Source organism: Pristis pectinata, chromosome 1 (genome assembly GCF_009764475.1).
Source record: "Pristis pectinata isolate sPriPec2 chromosome 1, sPriPec2.1.pri, whole genome shotgun sequence".
In the NCBI taxonomy this organism is placed as follows: Eukaryota; Metazoa; Chordata; class Chondrichthyes; order Rhinopristiformes; family Pristidae; genus Pristis; species Pristis pectinata.
In genome coordinates, this window is record NC_067405.1 from 18,309,270 (window position 1) to 18,332,995 (window position 23,726).

The 23,726-nt window shown below is 38.4% G+C and overlaps 1 protein-coding gene across 1 annotated transcript in view; it reads left to right on the top strand.

Annotated features, from left to right (window-relative positions):
- Nucleotides 1-23,726, top strand: part of neb (nebulin) — a 269,812-nt gene that overhangs the window by 189,739 nt on the left and 56,347 nt on the right. The window contains exons 113-125 of the mRNA XM_052025719.1: nt 173-277; nt 1,489-1,593; nt 3,821-3,925; nt 5,124-5,228; nt 5,866-5,973; nt 8,207-8,311; nt 11,993-12,097; nt 12,622-12,732; nt 14,575-14,679; nt 15,567-15,681; nt 17,767-17,873; nt 18,579-18,680; nt 18,768-18,872. Of these exons, the coding sequence (XP_051881679.1) occupies nt 173-277; nt 1,489-1,593; nt 3,821-3,925; nt 5,124-5,228; nt 5,866-5,973; nt 8,207-8,311; nt 11,993-12,097; nt 12,622-12,732; nt 14,575-14,679; nt 15,567-15,681; nt 17,767-17,873; nt 18,579-18,680; nt 18,768-18,872 (1,383 nt within the window). The remainder of the gene's footprint in view (nt 1-172; nt 278-1,488; nt 1,594-3,820; nt 3,926-5,123; nt 5,229-5,865; nt 5,974-8,206; nt 8,312-11,992; nt 12,098-12,621; nt 12,733-14,574; nt 14,680-15,566; nt 15,682-17,766; nt 17,874-18,578; nt 18,681-18,767; nt 18,873-23,726) is intronic.

Genomic DNA, 23,726 nt, shown 5'->3' on the forward strand with positions numbered 1-23,726 from the left:
ACGCACATTTTTGAGAGCAAACATTTTTTCTGATTTTTTTCTGATCTTGCTCATTATATGCCTATTGGCCTTCATTTTGATCTGTATTTAAAGTACTAAAATATTGTCTTCAATGTGCTATTTTATATGCAACATCTTTCACTCACAGTAACAATGGTTACTTCTTAACTAGGTTAAATACAAGGAGGACTTGGATTGCTTGAAAGGAATTGGGTGCTATGTATGGGACACTCCTGATTTGATGCTGGCAGAGAAGAACAAGGTGCTCTACAGCCCGGTAAGGCACACACTTTGACTGGATATCCTGAGATATTTACATGAACAAGTTTTGGTAACGTGATGATATTGTGATAAAACCAACCGTAATTCATCTTTATATGCAGACACATATTTCTGCTCATGCTATAATGAACTAAAGACATGTGCAGTATACTCAGCATAGCTGTTTTCAGACAAATGCCTACACAGCTCTCTATTTCATCGTCAGGCCTCCTAATTTTTACCTAGCTTCCAACCTTTTCCTTCTGGAGATGGTGATTCTGCTGAAGTATATGGTTCAAAAGGTAGCTTTCACCCTTCAGTTCTATGCTCATGTGCTGTAACATGTGTGGAACAATTGTTGGTTGTCTATTCAACCGTGAGAGCTGACAGTTGGGACTCAACCGGTCTCTATCCATCATTTAATTACCTTTGAGAATGTGGTGGTGAACCACCTGCTTAAACTGCTGATATCCTTCTGGTAAAGTTACTCTTGCAGTGTTGTTGCACATGTGAGTTCCAAAATTTAGAACCAGTGATGATAAAAGGAAAACTGATACATTTCCAAGTCAGGATTTTGTGTGACTTGGTCATGTTCCTATCACTCTGTTGTCTTCATCCTTTCAGGTAGTAGAGGCTGTGGGTGTGAAAGATATTGTCAGAGAAGGTTAAGACAATGGTATTATATGTGACAGGTTGAAGGATATTAGTGTGGAACATGGGTCAGTTGGATTAGATGGTCTTTTTCGTGCCGCATGTGCTATATAGTATACTTATGATTGGAGTAACTGGATGGCATTCAAGAGTAGGATCTTTGACTATTTCCTCCAAAACATTAAAGACTTCCTCAGCTGAGGTCGGCAAACTTGACATAGGCTGGGGATTAAATGTGTAATATTCTAATTCTACATGTGCCGGACAGGCATTGCTGCAATTTAATGAACTGTATGGACAGTTGAACCTGGAATGGCATGTAAATCTCTACACATAGCAGATTATAAGCACCAGCCACAGGTTTGTTTAATCAGATGAGCTACAAATATCACTGCTTGATGGCAAAGACCTATTATCCTTGAAAAAGATGCATAAGTTTTGTATTTTCCAGACATAAAATGCTTATTCATTTACAATTCATATGATAAAGTATAAAATAAACCTCTTGTTCTTTCATTCTGCTGTAATACATATCTTACTAAGCCAGTTACAAATCTATAATGTACTTTCTTACAGAACAAATATCGGGAATCGGTTGCAAAGCTCAGAAACAACTTCAAGTACACTGCCGATACTCCACACATCAGGCATGCGAAGGAGGCAATGGCCATTTTAGATGAGGTACATGAAGTTGGGGAGGCATTGCAGAGTTCTTAAGACAATACTTATTGATGTTAGGGGTGACCAACATATGACCCCAGAGCCACATGCAGCCTCAATGATTGAATAAGGGAAGCCTCGAAGGCTCAGTTCAAATTGCACCGATGTCTCTTGCTGATGTGAACTATTTGAGGGCCTGGAAATACTTTTGTAATTCAGATGCCTCAAATAACCAGTGGTAAATGTCATTTAGCCTTTTGTCATCTTTTTTGGTTAAATTTATGCCCTAACTGACCATATTCTTCTTTTCCTTGTGATTTTTTTGAACTATGCAGAGGAACCAAGAGGTTATCTTAAGGTAAAAGCACAGGTTTAAAACAAAACTTTTCTCACCTCAGGAGATAAGGCATATGCTTCCTTAAAGAAGTTCATTCAGTTTTGACGGGACACCTTTTAAACTTCTATGCAGTTCCATGAATAAACTGCTGAAATTATGATTGATATCATCCATATTACATCCAAGGGAAGTAAAAGGACAAACAAAATGTGTCATTTTGCCCTTAATTCTCCATACTTTTAATTAAAATTATAACACTGATTTTAAAATCTGATTTAATCAACCATTGTCTGAGCTTTGTTTTTGATAGATGGAAAATAATTTGAATGTTAACACATTATCTGCCCTACCACACACCTTTTTGGTATGATCTAACATACAACAGGATCAAAAGTAACATGGAATTTGTAAGACTTGCAAGCTCAGTAATACAGATAACATGTTATGTTTAGGAAATATATCATTGTAAGTCATTAGATAAACCAAAGTGTTTATCTTCAAATCCAATTTCTGAAAATTATAAGCATGAAATATCCACTTCTGCTCCAAAGTATAAGCAATTACAAGACATTTAGACTGGTACATGGATAGGAAAGATTTAGAGGAATATAGAGCAAACACTGGTAAATGGTACTAGCTCAGGAAGTTAACTTGGTCAGCATGGGCCGAAGGGCCTGTTTCCATGCCGTATGGCTCTATAATTCTACGAATCATGAATCAATGAAAGACTAATATTTACAACATCAGTAATACAAAATTTTGAGGTTTAGCTGTAGCATTGGCTGAACTGCTTTGAAGAGTCAATTGCGCTGCATTATCTTTGGTTGCAATACATTGATTGGTGGAAACGGGATGAGGATTCGATTCTTTGAATTCAGGTAACTAAAGGAGGGGGTTTCTGGATTCCTTTTAACACCTTGCAGAAGATGCTTTGGCCCACTTAATCAATGGAAAATTTCCTGAGCACATGAGTTTAGGAACACATTCTCAATAATATGCACCAGAGACTGTTTGTGTGTTAGCCTCTGTTTCCAAAATTTGATTTCAATAATTTGATTGGTCTGAATTTGGTAGTGGAATATGAAGTGCAACCATATCTGCGTATGACAGCTTAGTGCAAGTGACTAAGGACAGTTCTCTTCTTCAGACTTGTTCTGGAGTCAGAGAATGGTGTATGTAATTTCTATGCACTAGTTAGTTCCCCTCATGTTTAAAGAAATGTGGTAAGCATTGTTTTAACTAAATCTAGTATTATCTAAAACTTTCTCTGAAAAGGAAAAGAGCATTTCTCAGAAATAGAAGCAAGAGTAGGCCATTTGCCCCTTGTACCTGTTCCACCATTCAGTAAGACTGAGGCTGGTCTTTTACCTCAGTGCCACTTTTCCTTCAGTAACACCACATCCCTCGATTCCCTTAATATCTAAATAGTACTGATATGTCTCTTGAATACTCTCAGTGACTGAGCCTCTGCAGGCCTCTTGGACAGAGCATTCCAAAGATTCGTTAAGCTCTGGGTGAGGAAGTTTTTTCCTCATTACAATCCTGAATGGCTGGCCCCTGCTTTTTTAGGACTGTGGCTACAAATTCTAGACAACCCAGTGTAGGGAATCATCAACTCAGCATCTCCACTGTCAAGCCCCTTAAGATCTTTGTACATTTCAAAGACATCACTTCTCATTATTCCCAAGTCCTGGATGATCCTAGAAAACTTCCAGCAAAAAGTTCAGGCTGACAAGCAATCAGGTATTTCTTTGTAGAAATTGCACTTGAAAGCTCGCCCTACTTTCTTGTGTAGGCCTTTTGTAGCCTGTGAGAACCTTGTCACTAATAGAGTGACAGAGTTCTAAGTAGTTTCATTTGAATTATTTAATGTAATATCATCATTTGATTGCATGTGCATCTTTTTGACAGAAAACATACAAATCTGAGGCCAAGCTCAAATTGAGACGAGGATGTAATGAATTTTTGCGTCCTGATATGCTGACAGCCATGCACAACACAGTCTCAGGAAGCCAGGTAAAACTGCCTAGTGTTTTGCACCATTCTGCTTGCTTCTGGTTGTTGGTTTGTCTCATAACAACATATTGAACAAATTGAAAATGCAGTTAGTTAGTTTGTATTAATCATTTAACATTAGTTTAATAATTTAAGAAGTCTTTTGTTTGGCAAAAAATAGTTGAAAGAAGCAACTTTCATTTTCAATTACAAAACTTGGCACTAATTTTAAAAGACTACCCTAATAATCTAATAAATTGGAATAATTTTATTATAGAAATATCTAACCCCACTACCAAAACCACAGCTGTTTGGTAAGAAAAAAGACAAAAAAAAAGACAAAAAAAAAGCTATTTTCCAAATAGCCATGATACATTTTAACCACTCTTAGTTTGCAATTATAGTAGTGTTCCGTCAGTTCTTTAAAAATATTGTCTTCATGTGTTTTTCTTAGTTTGTTTCCAATTCTCTTCAATTTTTTATCAATGGACCAGATTTTGTTGAGTTAAACCATCTTGGACATAACTAGTCAATTGGAAATACTGATGTATGTTTAGGTTTAAAACAAATTTTGTGAAATGTTATTGGAAGTTCAAGATGATAATGAGGTTGGCAATGCATCTGGGACTTGGCAGGTAGCAGGACAGGAAGAGTATCTTCTTTATGTAATATAAAAATTAAGAAAGAAATAGGGCAATGATAGAGAAACAGAAGGTAAGTTCATTGCCAAACCATGTACAGGAAGGCAGAAGAGGAAGTACAAAGAACGGGTTAAGAGAGACATGAGAAAGCAAGAAGGGAAATCATTTTTTAGTTTTATAACTTTATAAAACAATTCATAATCTGAAGTAATAACATTCCACACTTGCAATTCTTTACTTCTGGGAAAGAGAGGTCAGATGGCAATGATTAACAATTAGCATCCTAAATATCCTGTGCTGAGCTTTAGAGGGAATGCATATGCAAATACAACATCCTCAAAGAAATCCCTGGGATTTTGGGAGGTTAAGAACAAGGTGCTCTCTTCACAAAGCCAAGGAATGAACAATGCAAGTCAGGCTACAAATTCTGCTAGTTCATAATTCACAGGGTATCACTTCTGTGCCACAACTTGCTAGCCTCTTTGTTCATGATTAAATCTATGCATTGCCCACCAATATCTGGTCCATTGGGTTTATGTTCATTGATTTACATTAACCCTGTGATTCCTTGTGTACAGTGGAACTATAAGAAGGCCTATGAAAAGACAAAAGACAAGTACACATCTATTTTAGACACTCCCAACAACATCCGAACTAAGAAAGTGACAAATTTCATCAGTGATGTGAGTTGTTTTTATTGCAGTAAATATAGCTTTTGCACCCATTAATAACCATGCTTAAATAATAATTACCTGAATAAAGACAGGAAATAAGAAGCACAAAATACCTTTCCAGCTACAAGTATTCTATATGTATAGCGTTACGGATCGCTGTTCTTTAATTTAAGAGGAAAGGTAGTATTGTTAAAATCTGCAGTCAACCTATAACCCTTAACATTGTCTCCTTTCCAGACTCTCCATATTGTCATAGCTTCTTCTGCAGTCTGCAGAGGTCATACTTGCTGTTAACTAAATGGCTAGCACTGCTGAACCAAGCCATTATATCACTATTAAATAAATTTATTGTTTTCATCTGGATTACCTATGATAATATATTTTTAGACACGTCCATTTTGCATGATTTTTAAATTAGTTATTCCAATTTCTGCAAATGAATTGGTATGAAAACCACTCTGGATATATAGCATCATTATTAAATGAAGGCATTATTTTCTACAGTTGGAAAATATTCATAATATGTCCCTGAATTTCTATGGGATAGAACCAAGGAGGAGTGCAGGGCCTTCTGTAATTCAGATAAAGAATTTGCATCTAATAGCAATTTTATTTTAAAATTTCCCATTTCTTTTTGCATTTACAGATAAAGTATAAACTGGAGCACAACCAGAATAAATCCAAGGGATATACTTCCATCCATGATACACCAATGCTGCTACACGTGCAGAAGGTGAAGGACAGAATCAGTGCTGTAAGTACCTGCCACACTGAATCACTAGAGGTTTTTATTTTATGTGTCAGTAGATTAAGTGAGTTACAGATTTCCTGCCAGTAGATTTATGCAGCTCTGAGATTCGCTGCCCCAAACAACATTTCCCTCTTAATCTCGTAATTACTTTTGAGAAATTACTGAATTTGCATATTAATTGTCCATTAAACTCACCACAGGAAGTTAATTAATTTATTAATATGGCATACACTGATCACCTCTATTTACAATACTCCTTACAACTGCAAAATTATTATTTCATTGCAAATGTTCCTTATAAGGTCAGTACATAGTATTCCAACTCTCATTAGAGTGGCACTCAAAACACTTTTGCCCTTAATTTGCTGGATGTGCAAGCTGATGACATCATGACTAGGGCAGGTGGGTAAGAAGGACCTTATTCAGTAAGATTTAAGGATGACAAAAACAGAGGAGATTAATTGATGTCAAATTAGTTACTTAAAAAAGAAATCAAGAGAAGAAAAGAAAGGTTAGAATCAGTAGGAAATATTAAAGGTATAGAAGAAATAAAACAACATCCTATATTTTAAATTTCTAATCTCTGAACAACAAATAATTCCTTGCAAAAAAAAGAGACTCAGCAGTTTATCAGTAGGAGTGCTTACCTGGCTTGTCATCAAAAATAATCACAAAGTTGAAATCATCCTACATGATTAATTCTTGTTCCCAACTTTCTATGATGGGTTTTATGGGCAATTAATGTGCAAATCCAGCAATTTCTCAAAAGTAATGAGGAAATTAAAAGTGACAGCCTTTTCAAATGAAGCAAAGGTAGAGCTACGTACATAAATCTATCAGTGGGACCTTTGCAATTTGTGGCATCATTTAATCTACTGACTGCAGTGTCTGACTTGTTCATCAGTGATGGTATCTGTTGTTAACACACTGGTAATTTTTCAGGGATACTTAGTCAAGTATATTCTGAAGTATGAAGTGTTCAAAACTCAGAAAGATTGTCTGAGATAGGTCAGCCCATTACAATGCGCCTCATATAGTAAATCAAATCTGAGTTTTATTTTAGAGAAGAAAGGACTGCAGATGAGGGAATCTAGATGAAAGACACTATGATGCTGGAGGAACTCAGCAGGCCAGGCAGCATCCGTGGAGAAAAGAAAGTGGTCAACATCCTAACCCAAAACGTTGACCACCTGCTTTTCTCCATAGATGCTGCCTGGCTTGCTGAGTTCCACCAGTATCATAGTGTTTTTCATCTGAGTTTTATTTTAGTGGGCTATCCTGAATATGGAAGGTACTTTTAACAAATTGCTTGTTGAAGTTTTTTGACACCAGCAAGAAGGTTAAATTCAGTTTCTCAGATTGAGAAGCAGTAACCAAATTATATTGTACAGAATTAATACAGTGGAAATTGTACATTTTTCTATACATTTACAGGTTTTATTGACCTGTCCAAGTTACCATTTGATGCTCTGCATAAACCCCCTCCTACACCTTTGTTCACCCTTAGTAACGCAACCATCTATTCTTATCTGTGTTTTCCCGGTTTCTCCTTGTATTATTTATCATTACGGTTTGAACTTTTCTGTTTTAATTTTTCATTCAGTTCAGGGATAGTTTTGCAGTTTCTGTTAGTTTTTGGCAGAATCTATAAAAGGATGCATCAAACTTTTGTTGTTTTTAAAGTGCAGCTAAATCAGAATTGTTAATGGTAACAATTGCAGTCTAATTTAGGTTTCACCTTAATTATTCTTTCAATAAAAATTGTTAATTTTCTTCCATCTAACCACAAACACCTTTCTTTATTCCCCTTTTCCATTTTCACTTCATTTTTCACCTCCATCCACAATTGACCAATGCATCCCACAAACAAGATCAGCCAGAAATCTATATCAACATTTTGAAAGTCACAAGCAGATTCTCAAAGTAGAATGAATGAAGGTGGTTGACATTTATTACTGGTATCATATTTTATCAGTAGCAAAATATGATTTTCCACATAGCCCTTCAAGGGAACTTTCTCAGTTTTTTTTAAGAAAATTGAAAGATTCAAGAACTATTTCTATTGAATAAACAAAGCTTCAACATTGGTAGAAATGTCCATGCCAATAGCAGCAAGCCCCAATGCTTGTTTGCCTGCCAGTTATTCACTTAAAGTGAATTCTTGTCAAAGGACTCTTCAAAACATGACATCAAAATTCCTGTGACTAACAGAATTTTACTTTCTCTTCATGGGCAGTTGAAATACAGAGAACGATATGAAAAGAACAAAGCTCACATCAACGTTGGTGCTGATGCCTTTGAGATTAAGGCTGCCAAGAGTGCGTACAAGAACACAACTAATGTAGGTGTTATCAATATTTTAACTTAAGAGAAGTTTTCTGTATATATTGCATTTTCCGCAATCTCAGAAATCCAAAAGCACTTTATTGCTAATGAAGTACTTCTGAAATAAAGTCACAGGGTGAAACGGAGGTTGCATGATGGAGCAGCAGTTAGTGTTGATGTCTCACTGCTCCAGGGACCTGGGTTTGATCCACAAATGTTGTATGTGAGGGGTTGCATGTTCTTCCCATGACACCATAGATTCCTGCCAACTGCAGCTGTTTCCTCCCACTTCCCAAAGATGTACTGGTAGGTTATAGATTAGTTACTATAAAATACCACTAGTGCCGGCAAGTGGCCAAATAGGATTAAAAGAGGCGCTGATGCGAGAGTATGAGGAAGAGTAAATTGCACAGGTACAAGAAAATGAGAGGGGTAATGGGATTAAGGCAATTGCTCTTCTAGGTCCAATGAACCCAATGGGTTGAATGTGTCCCTGTAGGTAGAAGAAACAAAATCAATGTGCCATAATCCCATGAATAAAACCATGAATGTCTTTACATCAGCAGAGTCTGTAAAGATGTTCACATTTTCTGGACTTTCTTTGTTTTTGGAGAGCAAAATTATTGCACTTTTGGATTATTTAAACAATGCTATGTGTTTTGGCAAGAAAGCAATGCTAACATTGTATTCTCTGGGTGAATAACCTTACAACACCTGATATATTCAGGAAATGTTAAGCAAAGAGCTGAAAGGAATCCATGTAATGGAGAGTTTAGTCAGGCATGATGTGCCCAATCCTGATAGTTTCTTGACTGGTAAGTTAGGCCTAAGTTTCCCATAATGCCCTTGTTACATCCTAAAGTAAGATAGGTTATCCCTTCATTTTAGAAAATCTGGTGTGTAAGTCTTAATTTGGTTCGTCTCCATAAAATCTGTGTATATTGTAGTGTTATTGCAAAGTTTCACATTGAGACATACTAAAAATTCAGAATGTGACTTTGACGATGATGAAACCACTGACACGTAAACGCAAGAAAATAGAAGCAGGAGCAGGCCGCCTGGGCCCTGAAGGCTGCCCCATTTGATATGATTATCTGCCCCAGGCTTCAACACCTCCTCTCTGCTGGTTCAGATAGCTCCCAATTCCATGATCTTTCAAAATTTTATCTACCTCCTGCCTCCAATGATCTCGCCTCCACAACCCTGTGTGGAAGGTGAATGAAGGTAGGATCTGTCAACACTCACTGGCAGTAATATTCACATTGCTTGAGATTGTAAAGTGCACAGTAAGATAAGATAAGATAAGATAGATAAGATTACTTTATTAGTCACATGTACATTGAAACACACAGTGAAATGCATCTTTTGTGTAGAGTGTTCTGGGGGGCAGCCCGCAAGTGTCGCCCTGCTTCCAGCGCCAACATAGCATGCCCACAACTTCCTAACACGTACGTCTTTGGAGGAAACCGGAGAAACCCACGCAGACACGGGGAGAACATACAAACTCCTTACAAACAATGGCAGGAATTGAACCCAGGTCACTGGCGCTGTAATAACGTTATGCTAACCGCTACACTAACATGCCGCCCACAGTAGCAGTCTAGCCAACCGTTAAATACCATATCTTTTTTTAATTCACTCAAGGGGTGTGCACTTCACAGGCTGAGCCAGCATTGAACTGCCCTTGAATAGATGGTGGTGAACTGCAGTTCTTTTGGTGTGGGTACACCCAGAATGCTGTTAGGGTGAGAGTTCCCGGATTTTGACATAGTGAGGGTGAACAAATGGCGATATATTACTTGATTTATACTTCCAACTACTGCAATGTTTCCAGTGTTAAAATCACTAACTAGAGTCATAAATAAGCAATTGTTTGTGGAAGGAGCATGGCCCTGAGTTTCATCGATGCCTCCAAAAACACATTACATGGACTTGCCTGTGAATATTTTGTTCCAATACTCACTGGTAAGAAATGCACTAGATTTGAATATGCTGGATCTGGTCCAGGCCTCAGTTTGCTTTTCCTGGGATCCCCATAGTCACACTTGTGGCTGTCTGGCTGTCAATGCCCTGCCAGATTCACCACTGAGGCTGTTCTGCAGGGAGCTGCAGCCCGCAAGTGGTGACTGGGCCTCCCAAGCCAGGAGTGATCAGTCGTGGTGTCATGCAGCACGGAAACAGACCCTTTGGCCTATCATGTCCATGCTGACGATCAAGGATGTCTCAATACCAATCCCATTTACCAGCACTTGGCCCATTGCCTTCAAGTGCTCATCTAGATACCAAATGTTATGAAACTACCTGACTCCTCCACCCACTCAGGATACGTGTTCCAGATTGCAACCACCCTTTTGGATGAAAAAGATTTGCTTCAGGTCCCCTCTAAACCCTTTCGTCCTCACCTTAAACCTATGCCCTCTGGTTTTAGATATTTCTATTATGGGGAAAAGCTTCTTGTTATCCACTGTATCCTCGTAATTAAATATGGATCTATCAGGTCCCACAGCAGCCTTCTCCAAGGGAAACAAATCCAGCCTATCCAGTCTCTCCTCATAGCTGAAATGTTCCATCCCAGACAACAGCCTGGTAAATATCCTCTGTACCTTCCCCAGTTCATTATGTCCTGTTTCGTGGTGACCAGAACTGCACACCATACGCCAGCTGTGGCCTAACCAAAGTTTTATAATGTTGTACCATGACCTCCATCCTCTTACATTCTATGCCCCAGCTAATGAAGGCCTGCATCCCTTTACCACCCTTCCCTACCTGTGCTGCCACCTTTAGAGATCTATGGACTTGTACGCCAAGGTCCCTCTGTTCCTCAATACTCCCTCAGGCCCTACCATTCATGATGTACGTCCTATCTTTATTAGTCTTCCAAATGGATCACTTTGCATTTATTGGGAATAAAATGCACCTGCATTGCTCCGCCCAATTCACCAGCCGATCAATATTGTTCCCTAACCTAAGACCATCCTCCTCATCATCAACAACAATACTAATTTGCATGTCATCAGAAAATTTACTCATCATACCTCCTGCATTTGGATCCACATTGTTAATGTATATGCCAAAGATTAAGGGTCCCAGTACCAGTACACTATGGTCACAGGTATCCAATCCAAAAGCAGCTCTCCACCATTATCCTCTGTCTTCTATTCCCAAACCAACTATGGATCCATTTTCCCAACTTGCCTTGATCCCAGGAACTCTAACCTTTTGGACTAGCCTTCCAAGTGGGACCTTGTCAATGGCCTTACTAAAATCCATGTAGACATTTAGAAACAGTTGAAAAACATTTAAATATGCTTTTTGTAAAATAATATTCATTTGAAACCACATTTACGCTATATAAATGACAGAAGCATCACTGGTCCAGGGGTGGATGAAAGTCAGATGCACTGCCAATTAACCAGTGCAGAAGTCTGGAATGCATTGGGTACCATAGTGAGGGAGTCATGAGGAATCACAGGGAAAGATCCAGGGTTGGGCAGGAAGGTAATGAATCAGATGTCAGGGAGAGGATTAGTTAGTAATGTTGGCGGAGGGAGAGCATTGATCACTAGTCAGGTCACTGAGGGAGCAGGTGTTAGATTGGGTAGGCATTAGGAAATATGGAAGCTAACCTGAGCTGAGTAGCTTTATTTATTGTATCATGTACTTGTGTATCAATTTATTTTCATGACTTGATCTACAGCTGGATTATAAGAAGAAATACGAGGCTACCAAGGCGAAATGGGTGTGGACTGCGGACAGACCTGACTTTGTGCAGGCACACAAGGCTTCACAACAACAGAGTGAGGTATGTGAAAGATTCAATGACTCCTCTTTTCAAAAATTTATCTATTTCTGTCCCAGTGAGTTTGTCTCCTAATTCAGTTGAAAATTGGTTAATGGAAGAGACTGAGCTCAATAAAAATTCTTAAAACAATTATTATGTTTATCCCCATGATCTAGCAATAATAAAATGTGGCTGTAGGTGAATATTTCATGGGAACATCAAAATAAAAACAGCAATACATAATACCAAAGATTTATGACTGGCTCAACACACACAAATGCTAGAGGAACTCAGCAGGTCTAGCAGCATCTATGGAGGGGAAATAAACACTTATGACTGGCTGCCCATTTTAAACATTAAAAAATGACCAATGTGAGAGAGCCTATTAGAAAAAACACTCATAAGTAATTTGTATCGAGCTTTTCTGAGGCTCAAAGATGTGCCTCAGGTGAAGTGCTGAGTCACTTTAGCTGCATAATAAACTCTTAAATGACACTGATGTTTACGTGGATTTGCTAATTCAATCTGTTTATTGTTTGTGATAGGTGGACTACAAATTCGACAGAGAATATTTGAAGGGTTGCAAGATCTCCGTGCCTGTTTTTGGGGACAAGAACATGACATTAGCTGTACAAAATACAGATTTGGCCAGTGGAGTAAGTGCTGATTTGCATAAATTGGCATATGAATCCTTCACAGCTGGAACCTGTTCATAATTCAGCTGGATTGACAGGGTTCAATTCTTTCATTCTCTTCATGTGAACCAAGTTCAAAAGTCCCAGTTCTGAATCTGAATCCATTGCACAACACCACAATAATTCAAGAAAAATTAACATTATTGATTTAAGGATTGGAGGGAAAAAACACTTTGGAGTGTCAGGGTTGATCATCTGGGATAGGGACCAAAGCCTATTATGAAATGAGCAAGGCATACATTACATCTAACTCATGCCATAGTTTCTATTGACACAAATGCATTAGCCAGTGTGACGCATTACTTCACCTAGTGGATGGGGGTGGAGCTGGAGGGGGACTTGCAGCAAACTGAGTGTGTTACAGCAAAATTCATTTGCTCAGGTTCAAATGAGTCTATTTAGAAAGCACATGGCAAATACAGTTCATGACCAAAACAGTTGCATCTTCTTCTGCTAAATGTTGGTGATTTCTCCAGCAAACTGCGGTCATTGGAGGATGGTTATATAAAAAAAATGCCCAGGAAATACATTCAATCCATGGCGGTACAGTCTCTCAGCAGAACTTTTCCAATGACTCCATTTTAGCTGAAAATGGAGATGCAGCCAACTCCTAGTATAGCGACTTGGCAGTACCTAAACCTTGCCTTCCAAAATTAGAAATGTTTTACATCCTTTCCTTTACCAAGAACAAAACAAAATCATCATGAGGAAAAATCATTGCATTTTATGTTAAATATTCCTCTCATAGAAAGGACAGGGCAAATATGAAAACCGTTAACCCCACTACCCACTACGAGGTTCTGACTAAAACCTATCTTTATTCATTCATGCACTGGTAGCAAGGCCAGAATTTTTTGGTCATCCTAATTGCCTTTGAGAAGATGATGGGGTGCCACCTTCTTGAGTCATTTCAGTCTGTGTGCTGAGAGCAATCCACTGGTATGTAGAAATTTGATACTCCTGATGGTCTCTTGGATTCTTTTACAGCCAGGTGGATCAAATGGCCTTTTATGGCCTTCCTTAAAGGCAATTGAGAACCAAATGTTTTTGTTTTGACTACTCTGTAATTAAATGAAAACCATCACTTATACTATTTTTTTGTTCCAGACTCAACTAATTAACTGATTTTGAATTCCTCAGCCATCACTGTGAGATTTCCTCTAGCTTGACTATTAGTTCAGACTTCTTGATGAATATCCCTGTTATATTAGCATATTAATATGCACTACTACACCCCTTTCTTATGATTCTGTGTTTCTATGATATATATTTTAAAATTAAAACAGCTTTCAAAATTTGTACACATGATCTTCTGTTCTCTATCAGGATCTCAAAACACCAAAAAGACTATTTTCCATGCTGCACACAGCACTAATCCCCCACCACAACAACACTTGCCCAAATACACAAGTATTAAAAGAAACAATTTGCTTTACACCTTACAAGCAGAGCAAGGTTTCCCATGCAATTACACTTCTGGCAAGGAGAGAAGTGTTATTATTTCAAGAGCAAAAGAAGGTGAACCAACAATTTTAAGAACTCCTTTAGCCAATATGTAGCTTCAAAAGAAAGAGCCCATGATTTTAGTAAAGGCACAGAGAAGGGGAAGCATCCATGAGCTCCTATATCATTAGCATCCAGCTTGCCAGAGGAAAGGAAAGATTTGAGGGCTGCATGAAAAGAACAGGGGAAAGGGATCAATTGGTGCAGGGGGCTGAGGGCATCCTTCTTTGCTGTATGATCCTGTAATTCTCTAAGAGTGTCTTTGATTCCAATATATTAATTGCTTGATGCCATTCTCAGGTGAAATACAGAGAAAAACATGAGAAGGAAAGAGGCATCTACCAACCAGTTCCAGACACGCCACAGATGCTCCATGCTAAATCTGTCTCTACCCTAATGTCCGAGGTATGTGGTTACTTATTATTATGTTTTCATAAGCCATGATAAGGTCATGTTGCTTTCAGTATGTCAACAGACCTACTTTGCTCATGTTGGTCTGGAGAATGTACGGCTTTATAAAAAGATGGTGTTATGCATAATATACAACCCTGATGCTAAACACATCATGTCTCCCATTAAAGCCACAAGGTGCAATAGTTGTGATTTGCTGGGCCAAGGAAGTAGACTGGTGGGTATGTGGTATTTCAGGACAATTTCTGTCTCATATTCTTAACTCATTCATGCCATGTGTGTAAGAGATAAGATGCAAATGTTCCTTTGTGACTGCTGTTGCAGTGCAAGTGTTTCCTGACAACTATTATGGCACAAGAAACTAAAACAATTCTCCACAAGTGAGAAAGAGGCCCTGAGGGTGAAATTCCACCTGTCAATAACCCACCAGAACAAGGCTCTAAAATAATAAATGAAAAATGCCTTGCAGGCTTTGACACAAGATACCACATTGTCACAGAGATTCATTCTCTCTTCCGAAGGGTCAGAGCATGAAAATGCTTCCTTCAGTCCTGTCTTAGCAAAAGTTCTGCTATGGCTTATAATGGGGCAAGTAGAAGAATTCAAAGAAGAGTTTTGTTAACTCCTCTGGCCACATCCTTTGACAAAGCAGAGTGGAAAGAGGATGTGTTGTTTTCCTTGCCAATTATTTTTCTCTAAAAGAGCTAGAATTGGTACATTCTGATAAAGTACAACTTTCCCATTTTGAGGAAGTTAATGTTGAATCATTGTTATCTGTTAAACCCATCGAAATGGTTCACTCTTTTTCACCCAATGCAAGTAACTTTGCAATACCTTTATTTCAAGCACTCCTAGCTTATTCATTTATTCTCCCATTTTAGAAAAGATACAAAGAGGCTGTTAAGAAGGAACTTCCCCGTGCTGCTTACATGAAGCTACCTGAGACTCGTGGAACTTCACATGTAAAAGAGGTGTCCAAGTTACTCAGTGGGGTGAGTCCTGACCAAATGAGAAGTTTAGGCTGTCAGTAAGTTGTGACCATGCTCGATTACCTTAGCATGTTATTTTCTGTGTCTCTCATCTGAGAAAAAAAATGGAGACACCACTAACTGTTCCATGCTCAACTATTGCATGTAAATAGCTGATTTATTTCCTATCCAGCCTTGTTACTTCCCTTTACGGCCTTGCAATGAGGAAGGAAGTAGTGAGGCTCAGGGAATCAAGGCTATTGTTCTACAATGAAGTCTTGTGATGACCTCTTCTCTCTTCATTTTGTTGCACAGTGAAGAACTCATTGTCTTCAGTGGTTACTCTCCTTCAATGGGCTTTAAGATTCCTTAATGCATTGTCCAGCACAGTTGCATATTCCCAGCTCCAGTTTCCTCCTTTGACTCCATACATTTCCACTTAATGTGTAATTCTGAAGAACGTACATTAGTATGTTCACCTACCTCCCACACCAGACCTTTTAAACTTAGCTAAAGCATCATAACATGAATTGCTTCAGCTCATTCATTCCAGTTTTAATTCTGCTTCAAGGAATGCAGGATTAGTAAAAAGATTTCCGTAAAAATGTGTGTTTGAATAATTCATGCTAACAATGACAGTGTTTTACAGACATATAGTTAATACATTTAGAATATAGAACATAGAACAGTACAGCACAGGAACAGGCCCTCAGCCCACGATATTGTGCCAAACTAATCAAACACCTAACTAAACTAAAACCTACACAAAGTCTATATCCCTCCATTCTCTGCACATCCATTTGCCTATCTAAGAGCCTCTTAAACACCTCTATTGTACTTGTCTCCACCACCACCCCTGGCAGCACATTCCAGGCACCCACCACTCTGTGTGTAAAAAAAAATCCACCCTGCACATCTCCTTTGAACTTGCCCCCCCCCCCCCCTCACCTTGAATGCATGCCCTCTTGTATGAGACATTTCAACCCTGGGAAAAAGATACCGGCTGTCTGTCGTGTCTCTCATGATCTTATAAACTTCTAAATTTGTCCATTACTATCATATATTGAGGAAATTATATTGTAACATACCACATAGGTTACATTCTCTCACAGACTGGGTGAAAGAAGGTTCGATGAGAGTGGCAATGTTCAGTAGCCTTCCTCCATATGTCCTTCGTATGGGTCACAATTCACTTGAGTGCAAAACATACCCCTGGACCTTGAAGCCACAACACTGAGTTGTGGATAGTTCACTCTGCTGGAAGATCAGCAAGCTTCAGGCAGATCACAGGGCCTCTTTCACCAAGTTCCAGCAGAATTTGATGTCTGCCTCAGTGCGTGTCCCATAGAGCTCAGAGTCCTATGATATCGAGCTGTTGGTGATGAACAGGATCAGTACCAATGTATCTCTCTCCATACCTTCCATGTAAGGGGGCAGTCCATCAGGAGGCCAGTGATGGTCTATTTCCTGTCACGGCTTATAATGGTACTGAGATTCTGAGCATGTTGAAAGGACTGCCACAAGGTGGGCTTTCTTCATCACTGTCCAAACTGTGTTACAGAGCCTGTTGGGCAGATCTGATGATGTGACTTATTGTCAAATGGTGTTGACAGTCTGAAAATGCCCAATTGAATCCATTCTCTCCTCTCCAGTCAGGAATCTGACCACATTCCAGACTGTTTATGGTTGATAGCTTTGTGGTCAAAGAGATTCCTCTTCAGGAATATGGAATTTGAGGTGAGGGTGGTGGTTGCTTCCCAGCTTGCTGGGATGTGATTGGCTAGGTTGGTCAGACGCAGGATTTTCAACGCAGGAAACACAGGAAATAAAATTTGCAGCTGAAATAAAATTTGAGGGTTTTGTATGAGGGCTATAATATCATGGACAAGGTACAGCTCATCTGCATGCCAATGTGTTGCATCATCTTGGCATCACTTTAACACGGAAGAGAGTCAACAATGGGCATAGCAGGTGAGCTGAGTAACATTTTTTAACATTCTTGAAGTTTGAGTATTCTTCCATTTCTCCTCGAGTTTTGAATAAAAAACAGAATGATAAGGATTCAAGAAAACATGATTTAATTGTTGGTACTGATTTGTTTGACAACAGAAAGTGTACAAGGAGAAGTTTGAGAAAGATAAAGGCAAGTCCTCCTATTCCATAATGTTGGAACCTCCTGAAGTGAAACATGCGATGAACGTAGCCAAGGCTCAGAGCAATGTAAGTATTCAAATACATTTGATGTCCTCATTTTCAGTGGCCTGTATTCTTAATCTTCCTGCAGAATGAAATGTAGTTGGAGACGAGGGTGGAGATATGAGGTCCATATTAAGGACAAATATTCTTAAGCCAACATTTTGGGTGAAGTTATCTCATACAGATGTGTTCCCTCCAGATGACACAATGATCCTGCTAACCTTTGTTTCATCATTGGCAGCAATTGAACCAGCATAATTTAAGGAAGACATCTGTCTAACTAAGACAGATGTTAACAACTGCTGAGCCTCATTTAATTCACCAGTGATGCTTCCCACTGGTAATCTAGACCCATTGTGCAGTCTTTCAATCAGACAATAAGTAGAAGCTGGTCAGATTTTGAACTAATAATTGATTTCAATATATGAAAGGTCACAGGTGTCAAAACTAATCCATTCCATCAAAACTTTGGCGAGCCCATCTGCTGCCTTTTGACATGATTTGGTATCCATTTCCTTCTCTAGTATTATTTACTCTCCCTTTCCTCTCCTTGGCATTGAAGTATTAAAGGTATCATAAACACAAGTGGCTGATGCTTATTTTTCTCTGTGTGCACACAAAACAAAATTTTAGAACAGAAGTACGAGCAGTTTGTGTAGAAATGATTTATCAGGCAGCAGTCTCATAGAGTACTCTGGCAGTGATGAAAAAATATTCTCCATTTTTCAGATTCAGTACAAGAAAGAGGCTAAATCCCAATTAGCTTACTCTTCTGTGGCAGATCGACCAGATATAATCAAAGCAACTGAAGCTGCCAAGTTAATAAGTGATGTAAGTACGTTTCACAGCTCTGCACAATACACTATATTGCCCAGATTCTAGTAAAGCCAATTACATGAGTTCCATATGTTCCGACAGATTGGATACAGAACAAAAGCACGCGAGGAGGCAAGTCGTGGTATAATCAGCATTGGACGCCCAGATATTGAACTTGCCAAAGAGGTGTCCAAACTTACTAGCCAGGTAAAAGAGAAATATAAACAAGAAGCTGAGATATTTTATTAACCAGACAGGCATAACAGGACCATGAGGACTAAGATTCTAGACAAGATCAAAATGCATCAGCCTCAACTAGATCACATCAGATTGAATCAATCCATAATACTAGAAAGCTGTGTGCAACAGCTTCAAACTATATTAATATGGTTTATTATTGTCCCACGTACTGGGATACTGTGAAAAACTTAGTTTTGCAAGCTATCCATACAGATCATTTCAAAAACATAAGTACTTTGATGTAGTACAAGGGAAAAGCAGTAACAGAATACAGAATATAGTGTTATGCTTATGGTGTTATGATTGTATCCATCACTACATTATAATTCTATGACAAACTGCAAGGAACTTAAAACCAAGTCTGTGAAACTAAGAGAATACAAATTGAGTAGACTGACAAGGGGAAATCTGGCATTCATTTGTACTTTCACCGCCCCATACTTCTCTTTTGGTTTTAAATCTGTAACGTGTTTCTCACATAAGCTCTTGCACTATCATCTCCACTTCTCTCCTGCTATTATTTATTTTGTATAGGACATTTGTCATCAATCTGTGTATTTTTCTTGGAGGTGTTCCTGGACTTCATTTAGATAATGGATGGAACCAGGAGCACTGTAATACTAAATTTGTCCTGCTATTTGGCAATAATAAGCAAAGTAGACCAGATTAACTACCTGGGTCTCTTGAAAAGAGAAGGCAGAGAGTTGATTTTATAGAGGCTTTTAAATTTAGAAAAGGTTTCAATAGAGTCAGGGTGTGTATCCAGAAGAGCAAAACTCAACTCAACAAGGCCCATTAATAGAAGATAAAGAGTTCAGACAAAAAGACAGAACGTGATCACCCTAAGAATGGTTAGAATATGGAACTCACTACCACAGCGACGAGTTGGTATTGGTATTGGTTTATTATTGTCACTTGTACCGAGGTACAGTGAAAAATTTGTCTTGCATACCGATCGTACAGGTCAATTCATTACACAGTGCAGTTACATTGGGTTAGTACAGAGTGCATTGATGTAGTACAGGTAAAAACAATAATAGTACAGAGAAAAGTGTCACAGCTACAGACAAAGTGCAGTGCAATAAGGTGCAAGGTCACAACAAGGTAGATCGTGAGGTCAGAGTCCACCTCATCATACAAGGGAAACATTCAATTGTCTTATCACAGTGGGATAGAAGCAAATGGTATAATTAATTATTCTAATTTAAACTAAGTATTGGTTAATTAACTAAAAACATGGGAAAGGGGAATAGAGGGTTAGTCTGATAGATGGTGAAAAGATGAAAGCAGCCTTGAGTGAACAATGAATATGCCAGCATTGACTGTATAGGCTGAATACCCTTTTCCTATGTTGTATATTCTATGCACTATGACAGTGAGGAATAGGAGAAACAAGCTGAATTTAGAGATTCAGACAAAGATACTTAACAAGTATTGGTCAATGATAATAATGAGCCACGAAATGAAGGGCTCCTTTATTTGGCAGAGTGACCAGTGACAGAGAAAGGCAAAACGATGGCTTGGACTCCCTGACTGTGGAAGAGATAGTTCATGTCATTATTTGTCTTTTTACATGGCTGATCCCTTGTGCTCAGGGGCCATTTTACTCTGACATAAGGTAATGGCGTCAGAATTACTTTTAGATAGAGTGGATAACAGAATAGAGCTTAACGCATTTCAAACCTTTCAGCTATTCCTTTTGGCAATAGAATATGGCTGTTGTAGTCTGAAATACCAGCTACATTTGAGGATTCCACATTCACATTCTCCAGTCAATATTAATGAGTCTTTACTGCAGCTGCTCACATGAGCTTATTGTGTTTTCTGTCGTTAATATTCTTTCTATTACAGAGGCACAGAGCACTCAGTGGCTGCTTTTAGAGAAAGTGCTGGACATTCAGAGGATATTTTAAACAAATTTGAAATTAAATTGAACCATGGCAATCCTCTCCTGTACACCACATCACCCCTACCCACTTACCACTGCCACCGATAATCAAATTAAAAACGTATCTTGACTGAACTGGATTCATGCAGTAGGGCATCCCTGAAATTACATGCAGAGCCTTGGTAAATGGTCTTCACAACAACTTAGCACTGCCACCAAAACCTGACAAGCTAGAAGTAGAAAGTTTTTAATGATGACATGTAAATAGAAATAATTCTTTATCTTGCAATATGTTCTGTGGCTAGAGTCCACATTTCTTCCCAAATTCTCAAGATTAAAAAAAGTAGCGGTGTGAACAAAATTTAAATACGTCTGCTCATGGAGGAGTATTTTAAACTGATATCTATTACATACATATGTGCACATCCTTAAGGTGCCTAATGATTATTGGGGAATTGGTATCCTTTATGCACGTACCCCCAAAGAGGAAACATATGTTGGAAACCTAAATATTTCTTGTGTTAACTCCTGCTTTATATCCATTCAAGTGTCAAGCTGCATTGATCAAAAAGCAAAAAAAAAATTAGATACTGGAAATCTGAAATAATAACAGAAAATGCAATGAATGAAAATCAAAAAAATTGCAGATGCTGGAAATCTGAAATAAAAACAGAAAATGCTAGAAACACTCAGCAGTTCAGGCAGTATATGTGGAAAGGTAAATAGTTAATGTTTCAGATCTGGGACCCTTTTTCAGAATTTTTCACAAATGCTGCCCTAACCTGTTGAGTATTTACAGTATTTTCTGAAATATCTAGCCAGTTTGGTACCATCAACTGAGAGCAAACTAGAGCTATCTTTTCAGGCTGATGACCTTTCAAAATGTCATTGAACTGAAATGTTAACTCTTAAATGTTAACAGTCACTGCCTGACTTGCTCTGTGTTTCATGTGTTTGATTAGATGCTTTCCAAATCCAATCCACTTTGTTAATCTGGCATTCTTTATTAATAATTTAGTGCATGCTGACACTGTTCACCCCCTTTAATGTCCCTGTTCAATCTTCCCTCTTCCTAAAACTAGCTTATCCTCTCCTTTCATTTTCATTTAAATTTGACACCATTGTTTTACATTTCAAAGTAAAATTGCCAGAGGCCTCGAACACAAGTGCAAAGAAGTCATATTGAACCTTTATAAAACATGGCTTCAGCCACACAAGGAGTATTGTCTTCAGTTCTGGATACCACATTTTAGGAAAGATGTGAAAGTTTGGAGAGGATGCAGAAATGAATTACCATGACAATTCCAGGCATGTGGATAGTTTAGAGAGGCTGGGATTGTTTTCCTTGGAGCAGAGGTAGATTGAAGTATTTAAAATCAGGAAAGGTGCAGAGTGGATAGAGATGGGTTGGCAGATGGATCAAGAACTAGGGAAAAAGAATGAAGGTGATTAGCAAAATAATCAAAACATGCATTTTTATTTTAACACAACGAAAGGTTCGTGGTGCTATGAGAGTGGAGTTCAGGAGTGAGTATAATTAGATAGCTCTTTCAAAGAGACTGCACATGTCCAAAGGAATGAATGGTCTCCTATGCTGTGAACTGCTTACACCTAAGCTGTTGCAGCCTGAGACATTATTGCTTTACGTATTTGTGAGGGTATTTTGCTGTGTCCTCTAATCTATTAATCTGGTGATGTAGCACTGACCAGTGTCACAGTGCTCTGGAAAGAAATTCCTGCAACCATTAAACAAAGGCTCCAATCACTGCATCTATAAGGAATCAATCATTGTATCTCCAAAGCATCTGAGAAAAGCCAAAATTGATTATACCGAATATAAAAATGCCTTTCAGCAGCATCGGTTGTTCTTCAGTTTGCAATAGTTCATTTTAAAGCTGGGTTCTGAGTGAAACAAACAGGAAGGTACATACAAAGCAGTAATCTCACTCTGAAAGATGTTCTGTTAAAAGTGCTTTCATTATAAGTGTTTTTTCCCGTCGTAGAACTAGTATCTATACTGCTTCTGACTGGTTGTTTACTGACTGGAGTGAAACCCATAACTGCTGCTGTCAACTTAATACTTCCTTTGTACCAAGCGCTATCTCATGCTTGCAATTACATCTGGGCTGCCCTTTAATAAATATTGACTGATGCTCTGATCATGCCCATCTTGCTACACTTCTTAGGTGGAATATACCAAACAGAAACTCAGAGGCCACGGAGCTGCTTCATATGACACTCCTACGATGAGGGTTGCAAAGAAAGCAAATATACTCTCAAGCGACGTAAGACAAACTTTAGTATCAAGAGTCCCCGTACAGTGTACCTGCGGTTTGTATTGTACCCTGCCCAGTTAATAATTTTTTTCCAGGTTGCATTTACAAAATAGATTTACAACCCAAAAGCTATTTACACATGCACAATGAAGCTAGCTCAATCAAATACTAAATGGAAATAGTTGTGATAAGAACAAGCAATGGCCCATCTTTTGGGTTCAGTCATTTTTTGTTGCTTAATTTACCCTGTATGATTCCACAAACACAATTCAGATCTGGCCCCAGTATCCAACGAAGGACAAACATTTTTTTTCTTCTTTGAGCCTTGTTCTATGAACATATACCTCAATATTGTCACTAGAGAATGATCTATCAGGCAACAATATTTTTCTCTTTCTTAAAAAACTCTCAAAACAAGAGAGCCCCCTCGTTATCTCTCCAGCAAACTGTCTGAAGCACTAATCCATTTCTCACCTCTTTCTCAGCTTTCTTTTTCCCTTTTAACACTTCATCTTGCTTTTCCTTATTCTTGAATTACTTACATTTTTGTAAATTATGATCTTTATTCTGCACAGTGGAACTCACAGATGCTGGGTGAGAATTTCTGAAATACCTCTTTTTTTAACCTTCGATTCAGTTCATTTTCTGACTCAGTGC